General features: G+C 52.0%; 2 protein-coding genes across 8 annotated transcripts in view; both read right to left on the reverse strand.

The window, feature by feature from the left end:
• Positions 1-7,414: 7,414 nt before the first annotated feature.
• Positions 7,415-17,212, reverse strand: KLHL35 (kelch like family member 35). Its single transcript, XM_027083420.1, has 9 exons — positions 16,373-17,212; positions 15,729-15,964; positions 15,225-15,316; positions 12,979-13,857; positions 11,737-11,921; positions 11,158-11,276; positions 10,323-10,511; positions 8,715-8,903; positions 7,415-7,784 (listed from the first exon to the last, which is right to left on the reverse strand). Exons 3-9 carry the CDS (start codon positions 15,272-15,274, stop codon positions 7,596-7,598), a joined length of 1,800 nt encoding a protein of 599 aa, XP_026939221.1. The 5' UTR covers positions 15,275-15,316; positions 15,729-15,964; positions 16,373-17,212; the 3' UTR covers positions 7,415-7,595.
• Positions 17,213-20,164: 2,952 nt separating this feature from the next.
• Positions 20,165-24,219, reverse strand: part of GDPD5 (glycerophosphodiester phosphodiesterase domain containing 5) — an 89,171-nt gene continuing 85,116 nt past the window's right edge. For 6 of the 7 annotated variants that reach the window (XM_027083413.1, XM_027083418.1, XM_027083414.1 and 3 more), the window contains 2 exons: positions 23,173-23,285; positions 20,165-20,424 (listed from right to left, as the gene is read on the reverse strand). In XM_027083413.1, the coding sequence (XP_026939214.1) occupies positions 20,276-20,424; positions 23,173-23,285 (262 nt within the window). In that variant the 3' untranslated portion in view covers positions 20,165-20,275. Of the gene's footprint in view, positions 20,425-22,750; positions 22,843-23,172; positions 23,286-24,219 lie in introns of all 7 variants that reach the window. The other variant, XM_027083415.1, reaches the window with a different exon arrangement.

Here is a 24,219-nt window from a genome sequence, read left to right on the forward strand (position 1 = left end):
TGCTTTTTCACTTATTCAGGTGAAACTAGTGAGGGACAGGCTGGCATAAAAATCCTACAAGATTAATTAGAGGTAGTGAATTATGTTGAGAGCACGCTGACATTATCTGTGTGTGTGTCCCCTTTTAACAGAGCCTTGGATGTTTCTACTGTCTAGAGAGTAACATCTCATTGTTTTTGTCAGTGTTAGTGGAGTTGAGACCATGTCTCAGTAGTAGAAATACTTTACAATTCTCCAACCACTGAAATAGCTCATGTGTTAATGACCATTTACTGTGTTCCAGGGAGTGGGTTCATGTAAATGTTTTATCTTGTGGCTAGGAACTAGAGCCTGAATACAAAAACATTTTTCATTTCCCTGTGCTTTCCCTTACCCTGGAGTGGCACGTTTCCAGGAATGAGCCCTTTCTCAAGTGAAAGAAAGTTTTATGGAAAGGGCTGAGAGAGGTGGTTACTGAAAAATGTTAGCGTGAGAACTGAGCTAAGCTGATTTATTCCTGTATTTATTTCTGGGCTTATGATGTAGTTCATTTATGAGGAGACTGTTGGTAGTGAAACCATTTCAACTAATTTGAGCCTGTGCCTGTGGAGTAGTGGTGCTGGAAACAGGTTAAGACAGTCCTGGTCATCTAGAATCTTAGTGTCTAGTACTGGCATTGCCAGTCAGTTCTTTGCATATTTGATCAGGTGATCTTTTAAATTTATTTTCCTGGTGAGTTTTCTGCAAACTTAGAACTGGAGGTCAAGTCTGTCATTCAGTAGTGCTGTTAATATACCACCAGGTGGTGCTGTAACAGGAAGGGTGCACCAAAGTAGCTTGGGGAGGGAGAAGTAAACTCATGAAGTGTAACACATGTGCAGAAAAGTATGCAAATTATTAGTGTGCAAGTATGCAGCTTGAATTATCAGTGTGAACACCTCTGTCTACCCATTACTCAGAGGTGGAGGAGGGGTTAAATTAAGTGTTAAGTTACTTAAGAAAATCACGTAAGATGTAATGTAGCGCTGACATGAGCATTCCATAATCACAGCTTATCAAGAAGTGCAAACTACCTTAGAGGATGTCATCACTACCACCCTGAGATTCCCAGTGAATGATTTTTTCAGCCGTCCTTTTCTTTGCTTCACTTCCTTTGAGGTTCAGGTTTCCAGGTGTGCATCTGACGTCTAACCTTGTGGCCAGACTCATGCCGTGGCCCCTCCCCTCAGTAGGCAAGGTGTTGATGCTGGTCAGCCAAGACCATGTTGTGAAATGGCCTTGGGACCGCCTGGTGGGAATAATGGCTGTTGGCAACATGGAAGCAAGTGCTGAAGCCTTCCATGGACTCTTCACCAAAAGATTATTGTTAGGCTCTGAAGAGCTATTAGGTTCTGGTCATTAGGACTCCTGGCAGCTGGTGATGGGGGCCTCAAAAGCTGGGTGCTGATTGAACCACTTGCCCATCAGGCAAGGAAAGAACACCTGCTGGCATGGGAGAGTGTGGGAATAGGCCTAAAGGGCAAACAAAGGTTGGAGACCAACAGCACTGTAGAACCAGGAAAGGCACAGGAACTGGTGGGGTCCAGGTGATGGTTAATTTTAGGGAGATGGGTTCCACCCCCAGACAATCTGGTTTTGCAAACCACTGTTGAAAAGGCTGCTATAACCCACAGCAGAGTGGAGGCTTGGGGCTGGCACACCCTCCCATCTCCCACCCCAGGTCAGCTAATCTCCACTCCTAGTTGGGAAATGAGGCAAAGGCTGTGAGGGTGTCAGCACAGTGAGAGTGGAGGATACCTTTCCCTCGCAGAGCAGTTTACAAAGGAGACTCAAGGGGTTGTGGGGAGAAACTGGGCTTTGCAATCAGATCTGGGTTTAAATGCTGGCACCAGCACTCATTCACTGAGAGGATGCCTTTGGACTTTTCTGATCCTCAGTTACCTCACAGGGCTGTTATGGGAGTTAAAGGAGATCTAAATATCAGTATGTTTCCCTACTATGTGTCATTTATATCATCTGGAGACAAGTTACAAGCCCAGGCCTTCAGGTCAGTCTGTCTGGATTCAAAATTAAATCCACAACTTTTAGCAGTACAAGCATGGGCACATCAGTTACATACCTGTGCCTCTGTTCATCTGCATGTTTTTAGCAGTGCCTGGCTCATAGCAAGTGCTCAGTAAATGCTAGCTGTTATTACTACCTACTTAGCATATCTATCCTCTTGGAAATCATTAATAGCTAACTTCATGGTAATGGATTCTCCCCATCCTAACTGTAAGGGCCCTGACCACAGGGGCCATGCTTTCTGCTTCTACAGGGAAGTGGGCATAGCTGGGCAGGTATCACTAGCCCCATTTTACATGGCCTTTTTCTGTGCCGTGTTTCATTTAGTGATTGTTTCTGAGCTCCAGTGTGGCTACGTATAAATGAAGCTGTTGTATGTCAGTAAGGCCTGTCAACATCAGACCAAGAAAACATTTAGGTATTGTTGATAGTCAACATTTTCTGTCTCAGAAGATAGTTTTTCTTACTATTTTCTCCCTAAGAGACATGAGATCTTGACATTATTTTATGAAATGGCTATTAAGCCATTTCTCTATTTGTTACTAATCAAAGCTACATTTATAACTTGATAAGCAGCATGACCATGGTGAGGAGATTATTGTTATAGATTATTATATGCCCTGAGCCTGCTGTGGGTGTATCATTTAATCTTCCCAACATCCCTGTTATGGGCAGATTCTATTACTAACTTCATTTTATAGCAGTGTTGATTAACCCATGCAATACATCTTAGGCTTTGGAAAATACAGTTTGACCCTTAACAATGGGGGCATCAGGGGTGCAGACCCTAACTTAACAGTCAACTCTGTATATGCGGTTCCTCCATATCTGCTGTTCAGCATCTGTGGATTCAGCTAACCCCGGGTAGTTCAGTACTATAGTATTTACTATTGAGAAAAATCCACATATAAGTGGGCCGGTATAGTTGAAACCCATATTGTTCATGGGTCAGCTGTACTTAGACTGTCTCAGAGAGATTACCACTTCTCATTTGAGAACAAGTAACATGAGATCCTAGATTGGCAACAACTTATCTGATCCCAAACTCTTATTTCTACAACAACAAAAAAGATGGAGACCTGTAGTTCTGAAATTCAAATGAAACCACACTTCTGCTGCTCAGTCCTGTATTGCACTAATAGTTCAGCCGGCCAGGTGCAGCTGGGCCTTTGTCCTCTGGTGAGGACAGCTATGATGGGTTCATCCTGCCCTCACTGGCAAGCCATTGACTGCCCCCATGACGAGCTTGCACCCGACAGTCCTTTGTGTGGTGAACCAGAGAAGCTGGAGCCATTAAAATCCAAAATTGCCTAGAGAGAGGGTAGGGCTCCCGTAACCTTTAATAATGTATTTGCTTTACAGAGGGAGGGGAAGGGAGAGCATAGGTACTGTAGGGGGGCTGCTTTCCCATCAGGAGGGGGACCAGAGGAAATGGATCTTTTACTCACTGATTTTACCCTTAATATACCAGAAAAAATAGCCATCACTATTTACCACCTGGGCCCATAAACACCCCCCTTTTATATTTTAAGTCACTGTAAGAATAAAGGAAAAGTGAAAGTCAATTTTATGATAAATTTTAACAAGTATCCAAAATATTTAAAATTTAGCAAGTATTAACAGCATAACAATATACTAAAAACACTGGATTGTAAACTTCAAATGGGTGAATTTTATGGTATGTGAATTGTATCTCAGTAGAGCTGTCATATATACATATATTTGTATGTGTATACATACGTAGACATATGAGTTATAACAGCAAACAACTTCACATTTTCATTGTCTAGAAGGATATATACCCCAAATGAGCAATGTTACTTGAAGGCAGTGAAATGTTTATCAGCTGCCATGAAGTGAAGGTATTCATCTTGTAGCTGCTGATTCCAGATTTCAAATACATCTCTAACAAGCTCTAGCTTCTGGGGCTTTTTTGGTTTTGTTTTGTATTACACTTGGATTGTCAACATGCAGTGCCTTAAAAAATTTTGGTTGGGGCTTCCCTGGTGGTGCAGTGGTTGAGAGTCCGCCTGCCGATGCGGGGGACACAGGATCGTGCCCTGGTCCGGGAAGATCCCACATGCTGCGGAGCGGCTGGGCCTGTGAGCCATGGCCGCTGAGCCCGCGCGTCCGGAGTCTGTGCTCCGCAATGGGAGAGGCCACAACAGGGAGGCCCGCGTACTGCCAAAAAAAAAAAAAATTGGTTGCTTATAACTTTGTTGAAGAGAGGATAGCCATTTTCTTTGCTTCATAATTTTAAAACATTTTCACTTTTAGATTTATAAAGGTCAATTCAGATGACCAATGAATTTTAAAAACTCCTACAGCATCTGTTTTTCTCCACTCATCTTTATGTACAGCTGCCTTCAGCTTGTCTCTATGAACTGTAACAAACTACCAAGTAAATTTGGGGGCATAGTCATCATAAAAGATACATACTGTCACATTGTCTTTGAGCAAAATGGGATAGTCCAGGTTTTTGTCACAAAGAATTGTGTGATGAAATCTTTCCTCTTGAACAACTTAATACAGTAGTCCCCCCTTATTTGCAGCGGATACGTTCCAAGACCTCAGGGGTTACCTAAAACCGCAGATAGTAGGGAACTCTACATATACTATGTTTTTTCCTGTACTAATGGGTGGGTAGCATATACAGCATGGATATGTTTCAGATTTATAAAAGAATTCAACAAGTCCATATAGTGATTACAAAATAGAAAGTTTTATTCTATTATGTAAGAAGTAAAGTTCTCCTTGTTCTTTGTTCTTTGAAAGCCCGCTAAGAAAGAATTACAGTCATAAAATATCAATCTTTACAAATAGATCTACTCAAAAAAGAAACTCAAAAATTAAATTTGGGTTCATCATTTTCTGATTGCATACCAAGAGTTGTCTCTGTTCTCAGCCGGTGAGAAGATGGCAAATCCGTGTGTGGCTAAGGGGTCATGGACTTATCTGGCTTCCCTCTGAACTGAATGGTAACAGTTCACATTCAGCAGGCAGCCTGGGGTGCCAGAGAGCAGTGGACTAGGAGCCAGGGGGATCCTCTGTATATGGTCTCGGTCTAACCAGTAGTCCTTGTAATTAGGACCCGTGGCTGTCACCTTTTGCTTGTGTTCCTGTGAGCCTCACTCACCAGGAACAAGCACCATGTCTCATCAAGTCGGGAGCCCAGAAGGTCAGGGACAGTATCCTGTCAAGCTGGAATTTCCCACGTGGAAATGATGTATCTCCTACTTCTAAACAACTGCTTTGCTGTGCCCCACACCATTTTCTCAGATTAGCAGAGGCTGCATGGAGGAAGCAGACTTTGGAGATAGCTGGACCCGAGTTGGAATCCTGGCTCTGCCACCACTCACCAGCCTTGTGACCTTAGTTAGCAGGTCACTTCACAACTCTTGAGTCTGTTTACTCATTTGTAATCGGAGGTGGGAGGGGGGGAGGGGAGCAGTAGTAACTACCTCACAGGTATTATGAGATAGAAATCCAGGAAACCTTGATTTAAGGTATTCAGTGGAAGGGTTTGTTCCAGTCACTGGAGGACCCAGAGATGAAGGTGACACCTTTCCTGCCTCAAGAGGCATCCTATGGGTGTGTCAGGAGAGACCAGAGATGTCACACGAAGGCCTGGCCGTATGTCAGGTGATGGAAGAAGGGCTGATAAGGAAGGGGTACAGGGAGGGAGTGGTCAGCTCTTGGGTGTATGGTGTCAGGTCTGCCCAGGCAGACAGAGCAGGAAAGGGCATTGGCACTTGCATGAGCAAGCACTGGGGCACAAATGGCCATCATGGGGGAAACTGGGCAATCTGTCTGGCTACACAGAAGTGCTGAGCCTGGGTAAGATGCCCATGTCTCTGGGGAGAGCTTGCCCTGGATTTGCCCCTACCCTTTCCACTCCGGCTTTCGCCTGGGTAAGCAAGCAGTACAGCACCTTTGCTTTGTCCTGGGTGTTGTGCATGGGGTGGGAGCAGGAAGGCTCTGAGGCTGGGCCTCTACCCCACTCCCCTCCCCCTCTGCCATTATCAGCTGTGTCCAGATGGTCACAGGCTCCCTAATCTGAGATAATCGGAGGGTAGGAGCTCAGCTGGGACCCGGGCCTTTATGCTGCTCTGTGATGGGTCAGCCCCAGCTGGAGAGATCCCGCAGACAGGGCCCTGGGGCTTTGGAAGATGGCTAGGGGCTTAGTGCTGGCCCTGTGCTGGAGGAGATGGAGGAGCAGATGACAGCTCTTCAGAAGGCAATCTGAGTGCAAATAAGGGGAGCCCCAGGTGGGGCCTGGCTAGCTCCTCTGGGCCTCAGAAATACAGGCACAGAATCTGAACCGCTGGGCCTTGATTCACAGAGTCTGTGGCATCAGTCCTTTGTTCCCTCTCTTTCTACTGAGTTCACCCCTCCCGACCCAGCAGTTTTATGTTGCTGCCCTTCAGCCCCAGACCAACCCAGGCACTTATAATGGCATCAGGAGCTTGTACCCCACGTTGATGTTGGGGATCTCACACATCCAGGTGCAAAGCTGGGCTCATTGGTGTCTTAGAGGCCTGTGGCTCTGATGCCCACTACCGGGGGCCTCCAGTTTACTGCGAGTCTTGACCCCCGAGGCTGCTCAGGGTTCTACAACTGTTCTGTTTTGTTTCAGCTTCTTTCATGAGCGGGGGAGCCCCACCTTGGCCCAGGCTTCTAGCAGTGATCCTGGTTTGTCATCCTGGTTTTAAAGCCTTTATCCCAGAATCTGAATTTAGAAGCTTGAGCTTCTGCCTTATGTTTTACAATTCTGTTTCTGGTCCTCAGACATGTTTGCTTACTTACAAGCCTATGCCTCAGTTGTCTGGCTTTTAATTTTATCTATCATTGCTATAGGTGTTTGAATTGGAGAGGGTGGTTTAGAAAGGGAGAACCATCCTGGCCAGAAGTGTCTCATAGATTCTAAAGCTTCATGGAATCTATGAGTCATAGATTCTGCCTCTTACTAAGTATGTGGCCTTGGGTGAGTCTCCTTATCTTTTAAAATCAGTTGCTTCTCTGTAAAATACAGATATTAGTAACTAGCTCACTAAAAGTTTTTTTTTTTAAGTGCCAATAATCTGAAATTTAAGAATAGTGACAATTCTTGGGAGGAACGTGCGAAGGGATGGGTTTGGAAATAGAGGGGCCTACAAAGGCATTTCTTAAGCTAGTGATCTATGTCTTAAGCTAGGTCGTGGAAACACATATTTATTTTATTATAATTCTTAAACTATACAAAATATATTCTTTTTATGCATGAAATATTTCATAATTTTTTAAAATGTCCACGCTGCTATTATGACGGTAAACGAGGTAATAACATATGAAGGTGTTTTGTAAAGAGTCAAAGCAGGGAGCAGATACTGGGCATTACTTCTCCAGGCAAAGGAGGCTTGAGCTGGAACACAGATCCAACCTTTGAAGGAGGTTTTATTTCTACAAGAAAAGGGGCAGTAAGCTAAGAGGCTGTTTACACCGAGGTGCCATGAGGGGAGCAGTGGTGAACCTGAGTTCTCCCTCCCCTCCCCACCTCCTGGTTCAAGTATGAGTCACCTGCCCAGGCTCTGGACGATGGTGACGCAGCCATGGGAGCTGGTGCAGCGCTGCAGGGATGGCTGGGCCTCCACCTGCCCACTGCTGGGGTCAAAGGTGAAGATCCTGTCGGTGCTTTCCCCATGATCATCCCGCCCGCCAAGGATGTGGACTTTCCCATCACACACAGTCACGCCACAGCTCTCCTGGGTGGACAGACAGAAAGACAATTAGCTATAGGGTCCAGCCGGGAGCTCCCTCTGTCCCTAGCTGGCCAGGCCAGACAACAAAACCTTGACCCACAGAATATGAGTAGGCAGTCTGGAAGGTAAAGAGGTAAGAATTGGGTGGACCTGACTTCAAGCTCTGGCTTGACCCTTACTAAATGAATGGCCTTAGACAAGTCACTTCACCTCTCTGGGCCTCAGTTTCCTCATCTGCAAAGTAAGAAGAATAATAGTACCTTCTTCATAAGGTTCCCTTAACAGTTAATGAGATTAAGCATGTAAAGCATTTTACATAGTGCCTGAAATATAGTAAGCACTCCAATAATAATTACCACCAGACTCAGAGAAGCCAGAAATCTCAGGCTCTTAGAATCACTGGAGGTCAGAACTGGCAGGGATCACCAATCCATCCATACCCCTATATAGTCTCTTTGGAGAGGGAACAGAACAGTGCCGGGAGGCAAGAAATGCAGGGGTGGAACGTCCAGGGCCTAGACCTCCCTTCTCTGATATCACTGAGGCAAGGGAAACTTACCAAGTCCCCTCTCCATTCTCCCCCCTCCTCCAACAGTAAGCTACCACCTGGTGGCCTACAGATCAGGAGAGACTGCAGGGTCATTGAGACCAAGCCCCCCATCCAAAGCTCTAGCACTTGGGACTGGGGTTCTAGGTTCTGCCGTACATGGCTTTAACTGATGGCCTCAACTTCTCTAAGGCCAGTCTCCTTATCTTTGAAGCCCAAGGCTGATTATCACTGTGGGACAAAGCTAGAGAACTACCGCCTAGTAAAACCGCCTAGCATGGAGTCAGACACAGGACTCAGTACCTCTGAGAACCAGATCCTTAGAAGTGGGTTTTTACTCCTAAATGGAACCAGTGCCAGGGCTGTGCCCAGGCCCCTCCACTTACCACAGGGCTGGGGAGGACAGCTGCCTCCCCCCAGACATCCATGCCAGGGTTGTAGGCGAAGATTTTGCTCATGAGGCCCCCAACCACATAGATGGTGTCCTCCAGGGCAACAGCCTCGAGACACCGCTGCGAGAAGGGCGCTGGTGACCGCAGGCTCCACTGGTCCTCCTTGGGGTCAAAGCACTGCACCTGAGAGGAAGGAGTGGCAGAGGTGAAGCCTTGCCCCTCAACTGCCCTGCTGCCCACACCTCCTATTTCTCTCAGTCAAGGGGACTCATTCAACACATATGCCTGTGTCCACCAGGCCTGAGCATGTGTGTCTCCCCTCACGTGTGCTCAGTCTGGTTCCACATTCCAGCTCCTCCCCCTGGACTGCCGTTGTCAAAAGCCTTCTCATCTTTCAAGGTCCAGGAAGAGGTCTGTATCCCAGGAGGTGGAGATACCGTCTGCATGGGTTCTCAGAGCAGGTCCCCCATGGAGATGCATTCCTGGCTGCATATACTGTCAACCCTCTTCCTCCCTGGTGTGCTGAGGTCATGACCAGATTCCAGCTGGGATGTCTCGCAGCCCCCATTTCTATAGCTGTCCACAGGCCTCCTAGGCTCACAGGTGTTTATGACGCCTACAATTTCTGAGGGTTCATACCTGTAGTTGCCTGCTCACCTTACTCCCTACTTCCTCAGTTGTGTCCTTGGAAACCCCCAGAATGGCCTATTCATGTCAGTGCTGCACAAGAAGGTGCTAAAGGGCATTCCCCCAGCCAGCCCAGGAAGGTGTGCTGGGAGTGGAGGGGGAATGAGGAGGGTGAGAGACCCTAGTTTGGGAAAGAGTCAGATCTCGGGATCACATGCCTGTGAGGCCATCAGGGTGGGGAGGGAGCTGCCACAACGAAGATCAGTTTTTATTCACAGAAAGCCTAAATGTACAATAGAAAATTTGGTAGACTGTGATTCATCCACTCCATTGACTGTTACACAGACATTGAAATGATGGCTGTGAAGAGTTTCTAAGCATGTAGAAAGTGCTTATACTTGGAACAAGAAAAAACAGAATACAAAATTTTACTAAAACTAAAACAAAAGCAAAAGTCAACCCAGAGGAAGCTTAGAAGGCATTGCACCAAATATTAATGGTAGTAGTTATCCTTAGGTGGTGAGATTATGGATGATGTTTTTTTCTATTTCTCTGTTTTCTAAATTTTCAATAATGAGTGTTTTTTTTTTTTTTTTTTTTTTTGGCCACACCACGTGGCATGTGGGATCTTAGTTCCCCGACCAGGGATCGAATCCATGCCCCCTGCAGTGGATGTGCAGAGTCTTAACCACTGGACTGCCAGGGAAGTCCCAAGTGTATTGTATTTTGGAATGGAGGAAAAGCATTTTAACTAGTCCCACCCTTGCCCTCACTTAATTTTTTAGATCTCTGAAACCCATGTGGCACCAGCCCAAGCATTCGGGTCCAGACCTACTGTGTGACCTTTGGGTCATCTCTGAATTCATTTCCTTGCCTGAAACATGGGGATGACTCCTCAGTGCGTGGACGAGGACATGAAAGGCCCAGCTCTGCGCCAGGCACACAGCAGGCCTCCACCGCCCTCTCCCAGCTCACCTTGTTGGTGTTGACGCCGTCCCGCCCGGCGCCCCCCATCACGTAGAGCCGGCCGGCGCAGGGTGCCACGGCAGCTGAGCTCACTGCCTCTAGGAGCGGGGCCGCAGCAGCCCAGGTGTTGGAGAAGGGGTCATAGCGCTCTACGCTGCACAGGCGCCGCAGGCCGTCGAAGCCGCCCACCACGAACAGCTGTGGATGAGGGGGTCGCCAAGAGTCAGGGCTGTCTGCGTCTCGGCCCCACAGCCTCTGGCTGTGTGTGGAGAAACTATCCCACCAGGGGCGCATCCCAGCTCCTGGCTCCGCGTCCTGACTCCCCATAATTGAACCTCCCTTAGCAGATTTTCCTGTACTAACCGGATGATACTGGTTTGTAGGATGGGTGTTGAATACAGATTAGATCTGTAAAATAACTGGCACCAAGTTGATGCTTAATAAAAATACCTACTAATTTCTTAAAGGTTTACCACCTTACTTAAGTGATCCTAAGAAGCACTTTTATTTGCATTTCTGCATTAGGGATGTAGCTTGCAAAGATAATTGGCAGATTTTATTTTTCCTTTTTCTTTTTGGTCTTAAGTGACAGAGTCAAGATTCAAACCGAGGCTCGTCGGCCCCAGAGCGCGCACACCCTTGACCACCGGCTACTAGGCTGTACTATTACAGTAATTACTGTCATTATTAGCATTAGCATCATTATGCAACTTCGGGCAAGTCCTTTTTTCTTTTGGGGGCCTCAGATCCCTTCTTACAGAGAGCGGATTGTAAAGGGACTTCCCCCCGTCAGTCCATAGATCTCTACCTTGAGCCCAAGGCAGCAGCTGCCGGGTGTCCCTACCTGCCCCTGCACGACCGCCATCTTGTGCCTCCACCTGCCCTTGTGCAGTGAGGCCACCTTGATCCAGGTGTGCAGATGGGAGCTAAACATCCACACATCACGGCTGTTGATGTGGCCTCCTAGGGAGAGAGAAGCAGCTGTTGTTCCCAGGCCCTCTTGCTATCCCCAGGGTAGCAGGGACTGTTTTATTCTCTGAGCCTCTAGGGCTCGAATCTCAGGGCGGGCACCATCCATTGGTATCAAACCGATCTTTGCCACTGTCAAGACAACAGGGGAAATTCTTAATTTCCCTATAAAATTGGGTTGTAATGGGAATTAAATAACTAATGTAAGCTGCTTAGCATAATGCACAGCACATGCTAGGCTAAAGAGAAGTGATGAGTACTAATCTGAGTTGAAGTCAACATTGCAAGGGTGGAGTCACACCAGTGATTGGCTCTGCAGTACCACCTCAGCCAGTAACTGTAGGTTATCAGGACCGATCTGCTCCTATAGCCTGGTTGGAGGGAAGAACAGAGGGCGGCGCACGGGAAGTGATGAGCCAATCCTGTGGGACTCCGGCTATGGCTCCGCCCTCACCAGAGACGTAGATGTCATTGCGGAGAGTGCAGGTCGCGAACTCTGAGCGCGCGAAGCCGGGCACGCTGGGCAGTGGGGTCCAGCGTCGGCTGTCGGGATGGTAGGCGTCGGCGAACGGCAGCTTAAGGAGCCCCTTGCGATCGCAACCGCCGATGACCACGATCACTTCAGCTAGGTCCATGAATCTGGCGTGGGGACAAGCCCAATGCCGGTTAACCCACACCCGTGTTTCAGCCCTATTTCACCCGCTCATGGACTGCACTGTATGGTCCTGCTGCCCTTCCGTGCGCTTCTGCTCCCCACCCTCCGCATGCTGGACTCTGCCACTTTCAGCCTCCCCTCTGGCTATTGAGGGGAAGAGGGGCACTACTCCTTACCCCATTCTACTGACCTCTAAGTTACAAGAAAAGAATCTTTACAGAGTCCTTACCCTTACCTAGAAAAATCACCTTGTTTAATCCTGACTTTGGCTTGCAAAAGTCATGTAGCTGTAGGAGACAGAGGTGGAATTCAAGCCCAAGTTGGTGTGCCACTAACTCATTCTCTTCACCCTTTTCTGACCTCCATCGTGGACTAATTTTGCTGTGTCCCTCCTCCTATAACCATCTCCTAAACTTATCCCCTAATCACTGAATCCATTGAACCAGGCTACACGCCCTTTCAGCAAATCATTCTCCCTCCCACTGACCCCACCAGAGTTTCCAAACCCTTTAGCCAATTCCTACCTAATTCCTTTGACAAATATTGAACATCTTGCACCAGGCCCTGAGCTTACTGTTGGAGATACAGTGATGAGTAAGACAGAGTCTGTCCCTTATTCCTGTGAGGGTGACAGACCATCTTGACTACTCCACCCGAAGTCTTCTGGTCTGGTGTTCCAGGGGTGGGAATAAGCCTTTCTTTTTTTCCCCCAAGCCCTGCCTATTTATACCCCTTACTAGACTGTGTTCCCTGAGGGTAAAGGGTGTTTCCAAATCACTCCTGAGTCCGCACTGAGGCAGAATGTGCACGAGATGTGAGATCCCTGCATTTCCCCCATTGGACTGTGAACTCTTTAAGGACCCAGCACCAAGCCTATGAAATGTCTGTTGTATGTATGACAGTCTCATTCAAGAGGCATGATCAAGTGATAGGATTAAAGGATGATGGCGGACTGAGAGAGCGGTTGAACAAGGGAATAACATAGGAAATAACGCAGGGCAGGAGGCAAGGGGCAGCTGGGAGGGAGGGGGCAGGGCGTACCTCCGCGGCCGGGCCCGCAGTGTGCCGGTCTCGCGGCCCAGGATGAAGCAGGCACGGGCCTCTAGCAGCAGCGGGCGGCACTCACCGCAGGCCTGCAACAACTCGTCGGCCTCTACCTTCTCCAGGAAATAGGCGGGCGCCAGCAAGGGCAGGCGCACGTGCTCCAGCAAGCGCCGCAGCTGTCCGCGGCGGGCTGGCGGGTCGTGACGCACCCAGCGCATGGCCGCTTCGAACACGGCCTCCTCGTGCGCCACACCCAGCGCTGGATCGGCCAGAAGCGCTGCCACCTCGTCGGGCGTCAGCTCCAAGAAGTCGGCGTGGCGTGCCACCTCGGCGAAGGCCTGGCGCAGCACGCGGCCGCAACGCTCGGCCAGAGAGGCAAGGGAGAAGGCAGCGGCCACGCGACGCAGCGCCAGGCTGTTAGCGGCGCGCAGGCGACCCTCGAGGAAGCGCGCGCAGGCCTCGCGCAGGCCTGCCACGCCCAGTCGCTCGGCCAGCGCCAGCACCGCGGCCGCTTCGTCCTCCGCGCGCAGCCGCACGCCCGCTCCGTACAGGTAGTCGAGCACCACGGCCAGCGCCGTCGCCACCGCTGTCCCGGCAGGGCCCGGCGCCTCGGGTACCACGGGCACCATAGCCAGGCCACGCTCTGGCTGCCCAGCCGCGAACAGGCTGCGGAAGTAGGTGCTGCCCGCGCTAAGCGCTGCGCGGTGGCATGGGAAGTCGTGGCCGCCGGCACGTAGCACCACGTCGGTGAGGGTGCCGCTCCGCCGATACGCATTCAGGGTCTGCAGGATGCGCTGTGCGTGGCAGGACCCCGCGCACGGCTCCTCGGAGCCCCAATCCAGCTCCGGCTCCTCCGGCACCGGGCCCTCCAGCGTCCTGCGGGCAGAGAACACAGACCGCGTCGTCGGCAAATCCACCTGGCTGGGGCCCGGTTAGAGGGCAGGAGGCCTCTCACCCACCATTCCTTCCGTTGGTTCACTGGTTTACTCAGGCAGGCTCGCATTATCTTAACTAGTGTGCTTTCATTCATGCAACCACTCTTCCTTCCGTCCCCCCGTCAAGATTCCTAATGGCCTCAGTGAGCTAGTCCCAGCCTACCTGAAGGTCTAGACCCTGTCTTAGCTGTACCACCTCCTCCTCCACTTACCCAATCAGCCATACTGCTCTTTGTTCTTCAGACGTGCTAAGCTTTTTCCTATCAGTATTGGCAGGAGACAGATGGCATGCTCTCAGATGGGGTAACTTAAGGAGATTCTAATAAAGGAAGGATTTACAAAAGCATAGACAGTGTTTTGGGACTCCCACAAGGGATAGAGCAGTGCCACATGGCTACCAATAGCAGGGAGACTTTACCTCCCCAAGGTCTAAAGGCGGAGGGCTGGGAGATTATTGGAACCTGCACAAAATATCTGTATAAGGAGGGCCCTCTGACAGGAGCTGTAGCCTTTGGTCAAGGAATTCAATCGACCCCACAGAGATCCAGTATGTGCGGGGGGTATAACTCTACCCCCATCTCCTCACCCCGTCCACTCTCCTTGGGATCTCCGACAGGTGCTCCCTGTTGACCACACCCTGATTATTCTATTTAATGTCTGCCCCTCCCCAAGAGTACAGGATCTGGCCCATAGTAGGTCGAGTGAATACATTAAGTTAGTATTTATTGAGAGCCTTTTCTGTGCCAGTCAGTGAACAAGACATAGTCCCTGCCTTCCTGGAGCTCGCAGTGTGGCAGGGTCCCATGGGGAAGTACAGAGCATTAGGAGACTGAGAATGATAAGTAGCATTAGCCAGGTGAAGGCAAGGGAGTGGAGGGAGGAAGTCTCCAGCTGAGAGAACAGCCTGTGCAGAGGCCCAGAGGGAAAGAGGACATGAGGTTAGAGCCCAGGCTGAGAGGGAAGTTGACCTTTTTCGTAAGTTTTCTGTTCTCAAGGAAGCCCTGTGGGGGGGTGGAAAGAGCTGGCTCTAAGGACTGATCCGGGTGCTAATCCTGCCTCTGCCCCTGACTCGCTGTGTGACCTGCTCAAGTTGCTCCCCTTCAGGTTCCTTATCTAAAACGCGGTCATAATGCCTCTCTCACATGGTTGTGGTGACTTGTTGACTGTGAAATGGAATGTATGAAAAGTGCTAGGTATACAGTACAAACTCAACAAATGTTGCCTTACATGTTTTTACCCAAGAGGAAGGGAGCACACCACATGTGTTAGTTGCTTTTATGTACGTAATTTCATTTGACCCTCACAAACCTGAAGAGTTTCTTTAGACTTCTTCCCCTCTTCTTTTTTGAGTTTGTCATGAGGAAACAATCACATAGATGGAACCTGCCCTTCAGAGGTTGCTGTGAGGATCAAAGGAGGGGTGTTTGTGAAAGCATTCTGTAGCCTGAAGGGCTGTAACGGATTGGTTATGATTTGGCCATTATGAACATACAGCTTCTGCTTGCATACTTCCAGGGACGAGGAGTACACACCTTTATGTAGCAACTTACTCTAGGGGAGCAGACCTCTGCTCTCTGCTCCTTGCTTCTCCCTCCATTCTCCTGATCCCAGCTGCTCTGCCTTCCCTGAGACTGCTTTGCCCTGGAGGTCAGATCTTGCCCAGGAGTCAGTCTGGCTTTCACTGTTTATGCCTGGGCCATCCAGTGTGGTGAATCCCCTGTCTTAGCATCAGAGGAAATGAGCTTCCTGATGGGCAGGGTCCCGGGAAGTTAACTACTTTGCCCAAGTAGAGGGGCTGGGCCCTGAACCCACCTGGCTGTGGACTCTGCATGCCTAGCGGCTCAGCCACACTTGCCAAGGTTGGGGTGTATCCCAGGGAGCAGCGCAGGACCACCGGAAGGAGTTGATAGGGGTCATGGGAGCATGCTGCCTTCATTCTATTTTCCACTGGCTGAGAAGGCAGCCCACTCTCAGCTGACATCCAAGAGGGCAGGTCTCATCAGCGTCAGGTGGGACTTCTCTCTGCAGAGATGTCCCGGCACAAGGGGCTGCCAGGGGAGAGGGAGGGAGTCCCCTCCTGGGGAGTGCGCCAGTACTTTTTCATTCATTCTCCTGCTGTTTCCTGCACTGGGCACTGTGGACACACTGGGACATCAGACCCAGTTTCCACCCTAGGGATTTCCAGTCTGGGGGCCAAAGGACAACCCATTGGAACATGAAAGGTAGGAATTTCCAGGCAGGGCTTGATCTAGTTTTCTCTTATCCCAGCTAAGAGTCTAGGCACCTCAGGCCAAGGGTGCTGACACAGACTGAGGTACCCAGCCCCTAGAAGTTGACATGCCACCCTGTTTCTTTTTCACAGTCACACACACCCACAAACACACACTCAGACTTGTAGACATGACACAGCCAGGGGAGTCCTGCATCCTAAGTCCCCAGATGTACCTGGCACTTACCTGGCCATGACCTCTCCCAGGCTCTCTGCAGCTGCTGCTCGTGCACTGACCACTCCTGTTTGTCCTGCCGCCCTGCACCCCTGACAGCCTGGGCGCAATGTCCCTGCCGCTCTGCCTGGACTCCCGCTCAGGCTCAACTGCAGGAGGACAAAGGGGATGGACGCTGACGGGGGTGGGGGGATGGGGTGGGGTGAGGGGGGAGGGAGAGAGGAGAGTTAAGGGGGAAGGGGAGGAGGGGACACAGGGCTTTTGTTCTACTCTTGGATCAGCCCTGGGAGGGGGAGAAGGGAGGACCCAGGAGTAGGCGTGGGATTGACTGTGTGTGCACCTCGGATCCGTGTGTCTGGATTGGGGGTGACCTGGTGCTGGTTGTGCCCCTGAGTGATACATGGATGTGAGGGTGTGTGTGTGCGCATGCAGGCGTTCCAGGGTACCTGTACGTGCGTGTGGGAGTGCATGGGGACGTGGTGACTGTGGCATCGGGGTGGGTGTCATTGAGTAGCTGTAGGTGTGCCTAAGAATGTAACTGCACAGCTTAGAGGTCTAGGTATCCCTCCTGCCTCTGTGCTCTGTGTTCCTGCTTGACAGCAGACGTGTCATTGTGCGACTTTGTGTATCTGGTTATATGCATTGTGTGTTCCTGTCTTTGTGTCAGCATCTCTCTGTGATCATTTCTGTGTGTGACAGGGGTCTGTCTGCGTACACCGGGGGGCTGTGTCGTGTGGACTGTGTGTGTGGACAGCGTGTGGTCCTGGGTCTGTGGTATGGTATGGCTGAGGTGTTTTTCCCTCGACAGTGTACCCACCGTGGAGGGAACACGGTGAAGTGGGCATGGTGGTGCTGGGCCAGCCTGGTGGGCGTGGGGAGAGAACGAGGCAGCTCTGGGCTGGCCTGGAGCCAGAGGGAGGCAGCTCCATAGGCTGGTGTCTGTTCACTTGCTGCCTCTACGAAGGGCCATAGGGCCTGGTGTCTGTGGGGCAGGTGAGGAAATCTGCTTTCACGGAAGAGGGCAGCAGTTTGGGAGGAGGATGCCTTGATGAGAGCCCGGATGGGCACAGGGCACCTGAGAGGTGGTACTGGTACTGCCGGGATTCTCTGTGCTGCTCCAGGCAGATCACTAAGCCTCCCTTAGCCCCAGCTCTTCATCTTGGCAGGAGCAATAGTCTAGTCATAGTTCCTGCTCTGCCTGTCTTACTCAGGTGCTGTGAACTCAAGAGGGGTTTGTAAGTGAAAGCCATCTGCCAGGTGGACTCGGTGAGGCTGGGATCCTGCAGGAACCGCCCTGTCCCCGCCCCTGGCAAGGCTTAGAAGTGATGGGAGGGGTCACTGTGATGACGGCCAAGCATGTGTCCTGAGGCCTGGGGGAGGGTCTGCTCTGGGGACTGTGTTCCAGGGAATGGTGTATCCTGCTTCCCCCTAAAAAGGGATTGTATATATTGTTGTATGTTAAAGGATGTGAGAGATTTGGGCACCTAAATACCTGGAACAGAGGGGCTGAGGGTTCAGGGAGGGCCCTGGCGAAGGTGGAGGCTGGGCTCGGCCTGGAGAGGCCTCACCCCCTAAGGTCCAAGGGAGGAAGCAAGGAGTGGGTCTGTGGAGATGGCAATAAGGGAGAGGCCCTGTCTCTGGTTTCCCTGTTAAGGGCAGTCAGGCTGTCCTCAGTAGACAGGGAGAGGTCACGAGGAGGGCATTGGGAAGGTGGCCTTCTCAGTAACTCCTCAGGTCAAGGGACACGAGCCAGGGTTGACCACAGGCTGTGGGCTCAGCTGAGGGTGAAGGGCTCAGCTATCGGCCTAGCTGGGGGATGGCCTCCATCCTCCTTCCATTGTTTGGGGTGAGGGGAGACCGCTGGACTGCCTCTGCACTGGGGAGTGGAGGGGTACAGTGTAGGGCCCTGGTGAGAGTGGGATGCCGACAGGCTGTTCCACTCAGAACTCCCAGCCCCTTCTCCCTGCTTCTGAAAGACCCTAGGATGACTCAAGTTGCCCAAGTGTGGCCAGCCAGGAGCCTGGGACATGCTAGCCAGTGGACCCAGGGGCACTGACTGGATAGGGAGGGGCTAGCATGAAAGATTGGTTCCGTTTTCCTGGGCAGGCCTGCCAGACACTGGAGAGGAGCTTACTGGGGCATTTGGGTAGGGCAGTGTGCCCCACTGCTGGCCTGGACAGTCCAGGTTTCACGTACATTTCTTCATGCCCAGGGAGAGCCGGGAGCTGACCTCTGCCCCAGGAAGGGAGCACTTGGCAAATGTTTGAAAGGGGGAAAGGAGAGTGAGTCCCCCGATAGTTCCCAGAGGGGCAGTCCTAGAGGTTAATGTGGGGGGCCCAGTCTGGGTTCCAGCATTAGGAGGGGTTTCTTTTCCTTTCCTCCCTGAAGGCTCCAGACCCCAAGAATTCTATCCAGAAGGCCCCTGTTTGGAGAAGAGACACATCCCTTGGCTCCCAGGAAGCACCATGTTTATTTAATGTAGGAAGAAACTGGGGTTCAGCCCCCTCCTTTCCCCTAGGACACACCCAAGACCATGCAGACTTTTATGACAAAGATGGGATTTACAGACCCCTTCTCATGGAGGGCAGAGGGCAGAGGTCCAAGGACTGAAAGACAGGGGCATCTGTGGTCCCAGGGGCTGTATTTTGGCTTTCAGCCCAGGTGCCCCACTGTGCCAGGAATGGGAATGGGCCTCTTCAAAGCTGAACCTCCGCCATGGGGGAGAGGCAACTCCTGGCTGAGGGCCTGCCCCTCCATAGGCCAGGGATCTCAGAAAGCCTCCATGTGGCCACGAAGGGACCTGCTCGTCCCACTGCCCAGTCCTACATCGGACCAGGGAGCCCTCCCCATCTGCCTTACCATTCCCAGCTGGTTACAGAAGGCACACAGCCTGAGTGGGATTCTGGCTCTGCCACTTCTAAGCTGTGTGGCTCCGGATGGTCACTTTACCTCTCCAAGACTGTCTCCTCCACCACAACATGGGGACACTTGCCCCCAAGCCCAGTGCTGTTAAGGAAGCCCCCGTGCCATGTGATGCAGGAGAGGGGCTCCACCACCCTGCCACTCTCCCATTCATTTCTGAGAATGGTTCTTCCTCAGTCATGGGACCCGAATCCCAAACCCAGCAAGCTCTGTCCCCACCCTCCCACTGACAATTCAGATATGACACGTGTCAAGATGGCAGCTTTAATCATCTTGGCCGAGGCCCCTCAGGCTCCTCTGCTGAAGGCCTCCTTGGCCACATACCCACCCCTGACCATGCCATAACACTTTTCGCAGGTGGCCCCTGCCCTTGGCCACTGACGTGGGAACCTGAGGTCATGTCAGTCTGTGGATCTCCTGGGTGTGGATCCAGCAGCCCCGAGCCTGCTCTTGCCACCTCCAGCTGCTCCTAGGGGATATGGCTCGGACCCTCTCCTGGGGCAGGGCCAGCGGCAGCAGGAGGCTGGCAGGGGAGGAGTGTCTCCACCACTGTAGCAGGCGTTGCTCCTGGGCCAAGCTTCCTTGTGCTTTGAGACTGATGGAAGAGCAGAGGTGCTGGGGCAGAGGCCTAGCGCAGGCCCTTGAGGCAGGAGAAACACAGAGAAGGTGGTTTCCTCACAGCACAGACAGGACAGACACACGTGGGCACACGCAGGCTCTACGTCCTCCACTGCCGCAGGGGGCACGGCATGGCCCAGTGACCCTTCAAAGCTTCCCGGTCAGGATGCAAGGGAGGGCCTCAGAGAGTGGACCAGGTCCCGAGCCCCAAACTTCCCAGAAAAAGGAGCCCCAGGCCCGCAGGGTCATCTGAGAAGCTGACAGGCTGGAGCCAACAAGGAGACTGTGGAGCCAGCTCCCAGAGCGTGCTTCTTCCAGCTCTGTGGGCTTCCCCTGTCTCCACATGAGGTACAGGCTGGACAGACGGGTCTTCAGCTAACGCCCACTCCGGTCTGTGAGGGTCGTGGCGCGGCTGCCGCTCCCTTGGGGGCCCATAGGGGAGGTGGTGCTGTTGGCGTATGTGTCATAACTGTTGTCTGAACATACAGAGAGCTCATCGGAGACCTCCATGCCATCGCTGATCTCTGTTGGGCCAGAAGGAGGCAGAATGTGAGTGCAGGGAGGAGAGGAGTGGATAGATGGCTGGCAGATGCGGTGGGAAAGGGTGGCCTGGAGCCACTCCTGGTCAGCCACTAGGAGGAATGAAACCTCGGGTTTCAGGTATGCTATTGAGCTTGGCATTCAAGGCCCTTCTCAGTCTCTGCAAACACTCTGGTTGCACTTCAGTCTCCTCTCCCTGGAACTCCACCTTCCAGCCACAGAAAACTATCTGCACCCTCTTAAGCTTGGCACGCATGTGTTTACTCTCCTCAGGGCTTTGCACATGTTGGCCTGTCTCCTGGGCATGACCTCCCGATAACACTTCCTTTTCTTAAAATCTGGCTAAATTCTTCTCATTTCTGTTTTTGCCCCCAGGCTGGGATGGGGCCTCCTCATGACCACCCTGTTCCCCCCTGCCCCACCTGTATTGTCACCATCTATGGCCCCCATCGGCTGGAGTACTTCAAGGACAGGGATGAGGTCTGGGCATCAGTGTCCCCAGTGGCTGGTACAGTCCTGGACACACAGCAGAGGCTTAGAAAAGGTCTGCTGAGGGGAGAGCTAAGCACACCCCAAGGGGACTCAGAGCACCTTGGTGGGGCTGAAGGTTCCTGGAGAAGACCTCTCAACCAGGAGTGGGCAGCGGGTGAGGCCTGCGGCGACTCTTCAGGGCCAGTGATGAGAAGGTGCTAGGTAAATGAATGGCCTTTGTCCCTACAGAGAGGCGGGGGCCGGGGAGGTGCAGAACCTGACAGGCCGAAGTGCTGGCCTCCTGCCTGCCATTCATGCTAGCCGCCCCTCCTGACTTCCCTCGGCCAGGCACAGTACAGGAGCCTGGGGACTCCTCCTTCCAGGAGCTCCCCAGTGTTGCCAGAGAGCTGTGGGAGGCCAGGGGAAGCCCTCCAACCCTGCTTTGGTGCTCAGGGAAGGCTCCCAGGAGAAGGAGGGTTTTTGAGCGAGGGTAGGAGGAATTAAGTACCCCAAAGGCAAGAATCTGTGTATCCTCAGCACCTAACACAGGGCCTGGCATGCGTCTGTTGAAGGAAGGGATAAATAAAAGAGTGAATAAATGAGTGGATGTTCACACAGTCGCTGGAGCCAGCCCCACTAAACCCACAAGCACCCCCCACTGGGCTCTGGTTCACTCGGGCAGCATTTACCAAGCACCCGTCTGGGCCAGGCATGGCACTAACCCTCACAGGTACTCTGTGAGGGGGAGCTAGCCCATTTTACAGAGGAGGAGTCTGATGGTGAGGGAAGTTAGGTAATATGCTCTTGTTCACACAGCTCGGGGGATAAGCTGGGATTTGAATCTAGGTCCATCTGGCTTCTAAATATCTCTCAAATCTCTCCTCTCCTGTTTCCATTCCCACAATTCCCATCTGAATTATTGGTTTCCTTGCCTCCAGCTTCCCCTTCTAACCCACCCTCCACACTCGTTAGAGACTGAATTGTGGGGAATTCCCTAGCAGTTCAGTGTTTAGGACTCTGCACTTCCACTGCAGGGGGGCACAGTTTCGATCCCCGGTCAGGGAACTAAGATCCCACAAGCCCTGTGGCGCCAACAAAAAAGAAAAAAGAGAGATTGAATTGTGTTCCCTCCAAATTCGTATAGTGAAGTCCTAAACCCCAGCACTTCAGAATGTGACCCTCTTTGGAAATAAGGTCATTGCAGATGTAATTAGTTAATATGAGGTCATTAGAGTGGGCCCTAATCCAGAATGACTGGTGTCCTTGTAAAGAGGGGAACTTCGGACACAGAGATGCATCTACAAGGCAACGGGAGAGGCCAGGACCAGATCTTTCCCTCACAGCCCTGCTGACACCTCGATGATGGACTCTTAGCTTTCAGAACTGTGAGACGATACATCTGTTTTTAAGCCACCCAGTTTGTGGTACTTTGTTACAGCCCCACTGTACCAAAGACAAATCTGTCTGTTACCCTCCTCTTCTTTCAGAACAAAGCCCAAGCTCCTGACCACACACTTGAGGCCGAAGTGCCTCCCCAGCGCCATCTTGGGGTGAGTCAGCCAGAGGCCCTGCCTTCGAGCCATGGCAAGGAGTGCTCCCTCACTACCTCTGAACACATGCTGTTCCTGCCTCGAATGCCCTTCCTTCCCTCTGCTCGCCCAGCCCTCACCTCAAACCCGTCACCCTCCTACCCTTCCTTCCCATTTCAACTACATCACCTCCTCACAGAGTGGGCCCCAAAGCCTTCCTCACTGCCCCAGGGAACTCTGAACCCCTCTCTCCTCCTTGTACCCCACTCTGGCTCAGCACCCCCATCTATTAGAGCTCAGTGACACCTACCTTTCCATGTATTTGTTTATACAGCTGCCTCCTCCATCAATCTGGGAATGTCAACAGGCAGCAAGCAGGGGTGGAATCAACGTTTGTGGGGTCTGTGTATGAACCAGCATGGCAGGATGGGCCTCCAGCCCTGCCCCCACCCCTGCATGTCACCCTTGCCCACTACCCCTGGGGCTGACACTGAGCCACAGGACCTGGAGTTGAGGGCTGCATGTGGACGGGTATGCATTTCCGTGTGTGTGTGTGTATGTGTGCCCCTGTACCAGTGTGAGCGTGAAGCTAGGTGGGTATACTTATGTCTGTGCCGTGTCCCTACCTGTATGTGCTGTGTGTGAAATGTGTGCACACACACCCGTCTGCACATGTGGGGTGCAGAGGACAGAGCCCAGAGCCTGACTCAACCTGTCTGCGGAGCTGCACACCTGAAAAGATGAGCTTCTCCTTCATGATGCTGACGTCCCGGCTGGTCCGGTGCACCGCGGCACTCAGCATGATCTGCTCGGGGTTGTAGCTCCGTATGCCACCCAGGCGCCACCTGCAGAGATGGCCCCGTGGGCATCAGGTCCTTCCCCACCTTTCCTTGGAGAAGGGATCCTTCCCACTTCCACAGACTCTCTGGATTTGGCCTGAGAGACCAGCAGGACTCTTGTCCGACTGTACAGACGGGGAAACTGAGGCCCAGAGTAGGGCAGAGCTGGGGCCTGAATCAGTCTGCTGACTGTCAGCCAGGGCTCTCCAGCCCTCTTACCTCCAGACCCCTAGATCCGTTCCCCTTGCCCAGGAGGATGGTTAGGGGTTGGTTAGGTATGTGTCAGGTGCCCCCAGTTATACACCTGGACAAATTTGGGGGTGGGGGCTTAGCAGGCATGACTGATGACCCACCCTGGAGTGCAAACCAATCTTGGGGAGTCCCAGCTGATGTCGCCTACAGCTCCATCATCAGGACCAGGCTGAGTGAAGCCAGTGAGGAACCCCAGAGAGGAAGTGAAGGAAAGCAGGGAGGGGAGGGGAGACAGCGGGGAGCTTGTCTTCATGGCATCACAAGGCAAGGGTGCTGGAGTGACTTGGGGAGGGGCCTGCTGCTGCTCTGTTCCAACAGCCCTGGAAGAGTGGGGTGCATATTCCCTAGTGGAGAGGGACAGGCTGGAGCATTACCCCTTTAATGGCTGGGGCAAGGTGGGAGCAAAACTGAATGGGCTGAGAGGTGGGGCTGCATAGGGCGTGCAGGGACCAGGCAGAGCCGGGAGGACTTGGGTTCCTTCGTCCGGCTCAGGGCACAGTTCTTGCTGTTACAGTTCCTCTGAACTAGCCCCAAATCCCTGGCCTCTGAACTTAGATTCTTCCTGCAACCTAAACAGAAGGACTCACCGGACCCCCAGCCCCACTCAGGGAAGTGGGGATCAGCTTGGAAACAAAAACCCAACCCCCCAGGGCCCGACGCCCTGCTGGAGTGGGTGGAGGGAGCCCAG

The sequence above is a fragment of the Aethalodelphis obliquidens genome, unplaced genomic scaffold (assembly GCF_003676395.1).
Source record: "Aethalodelphis obliquidens isolate GAN/ISIS:26980383/991018 unplaced genomic scaffold, ASM367639v1 scaffold50, whole genome shotgun sequence".
Taxonomy (NCBI): Eukaryota; Metazoa; Chordata; class Mammalia; order Artiodactyla; family Delphinidae; genus Aethalodelphis; species Aethalodelphis obliquidens.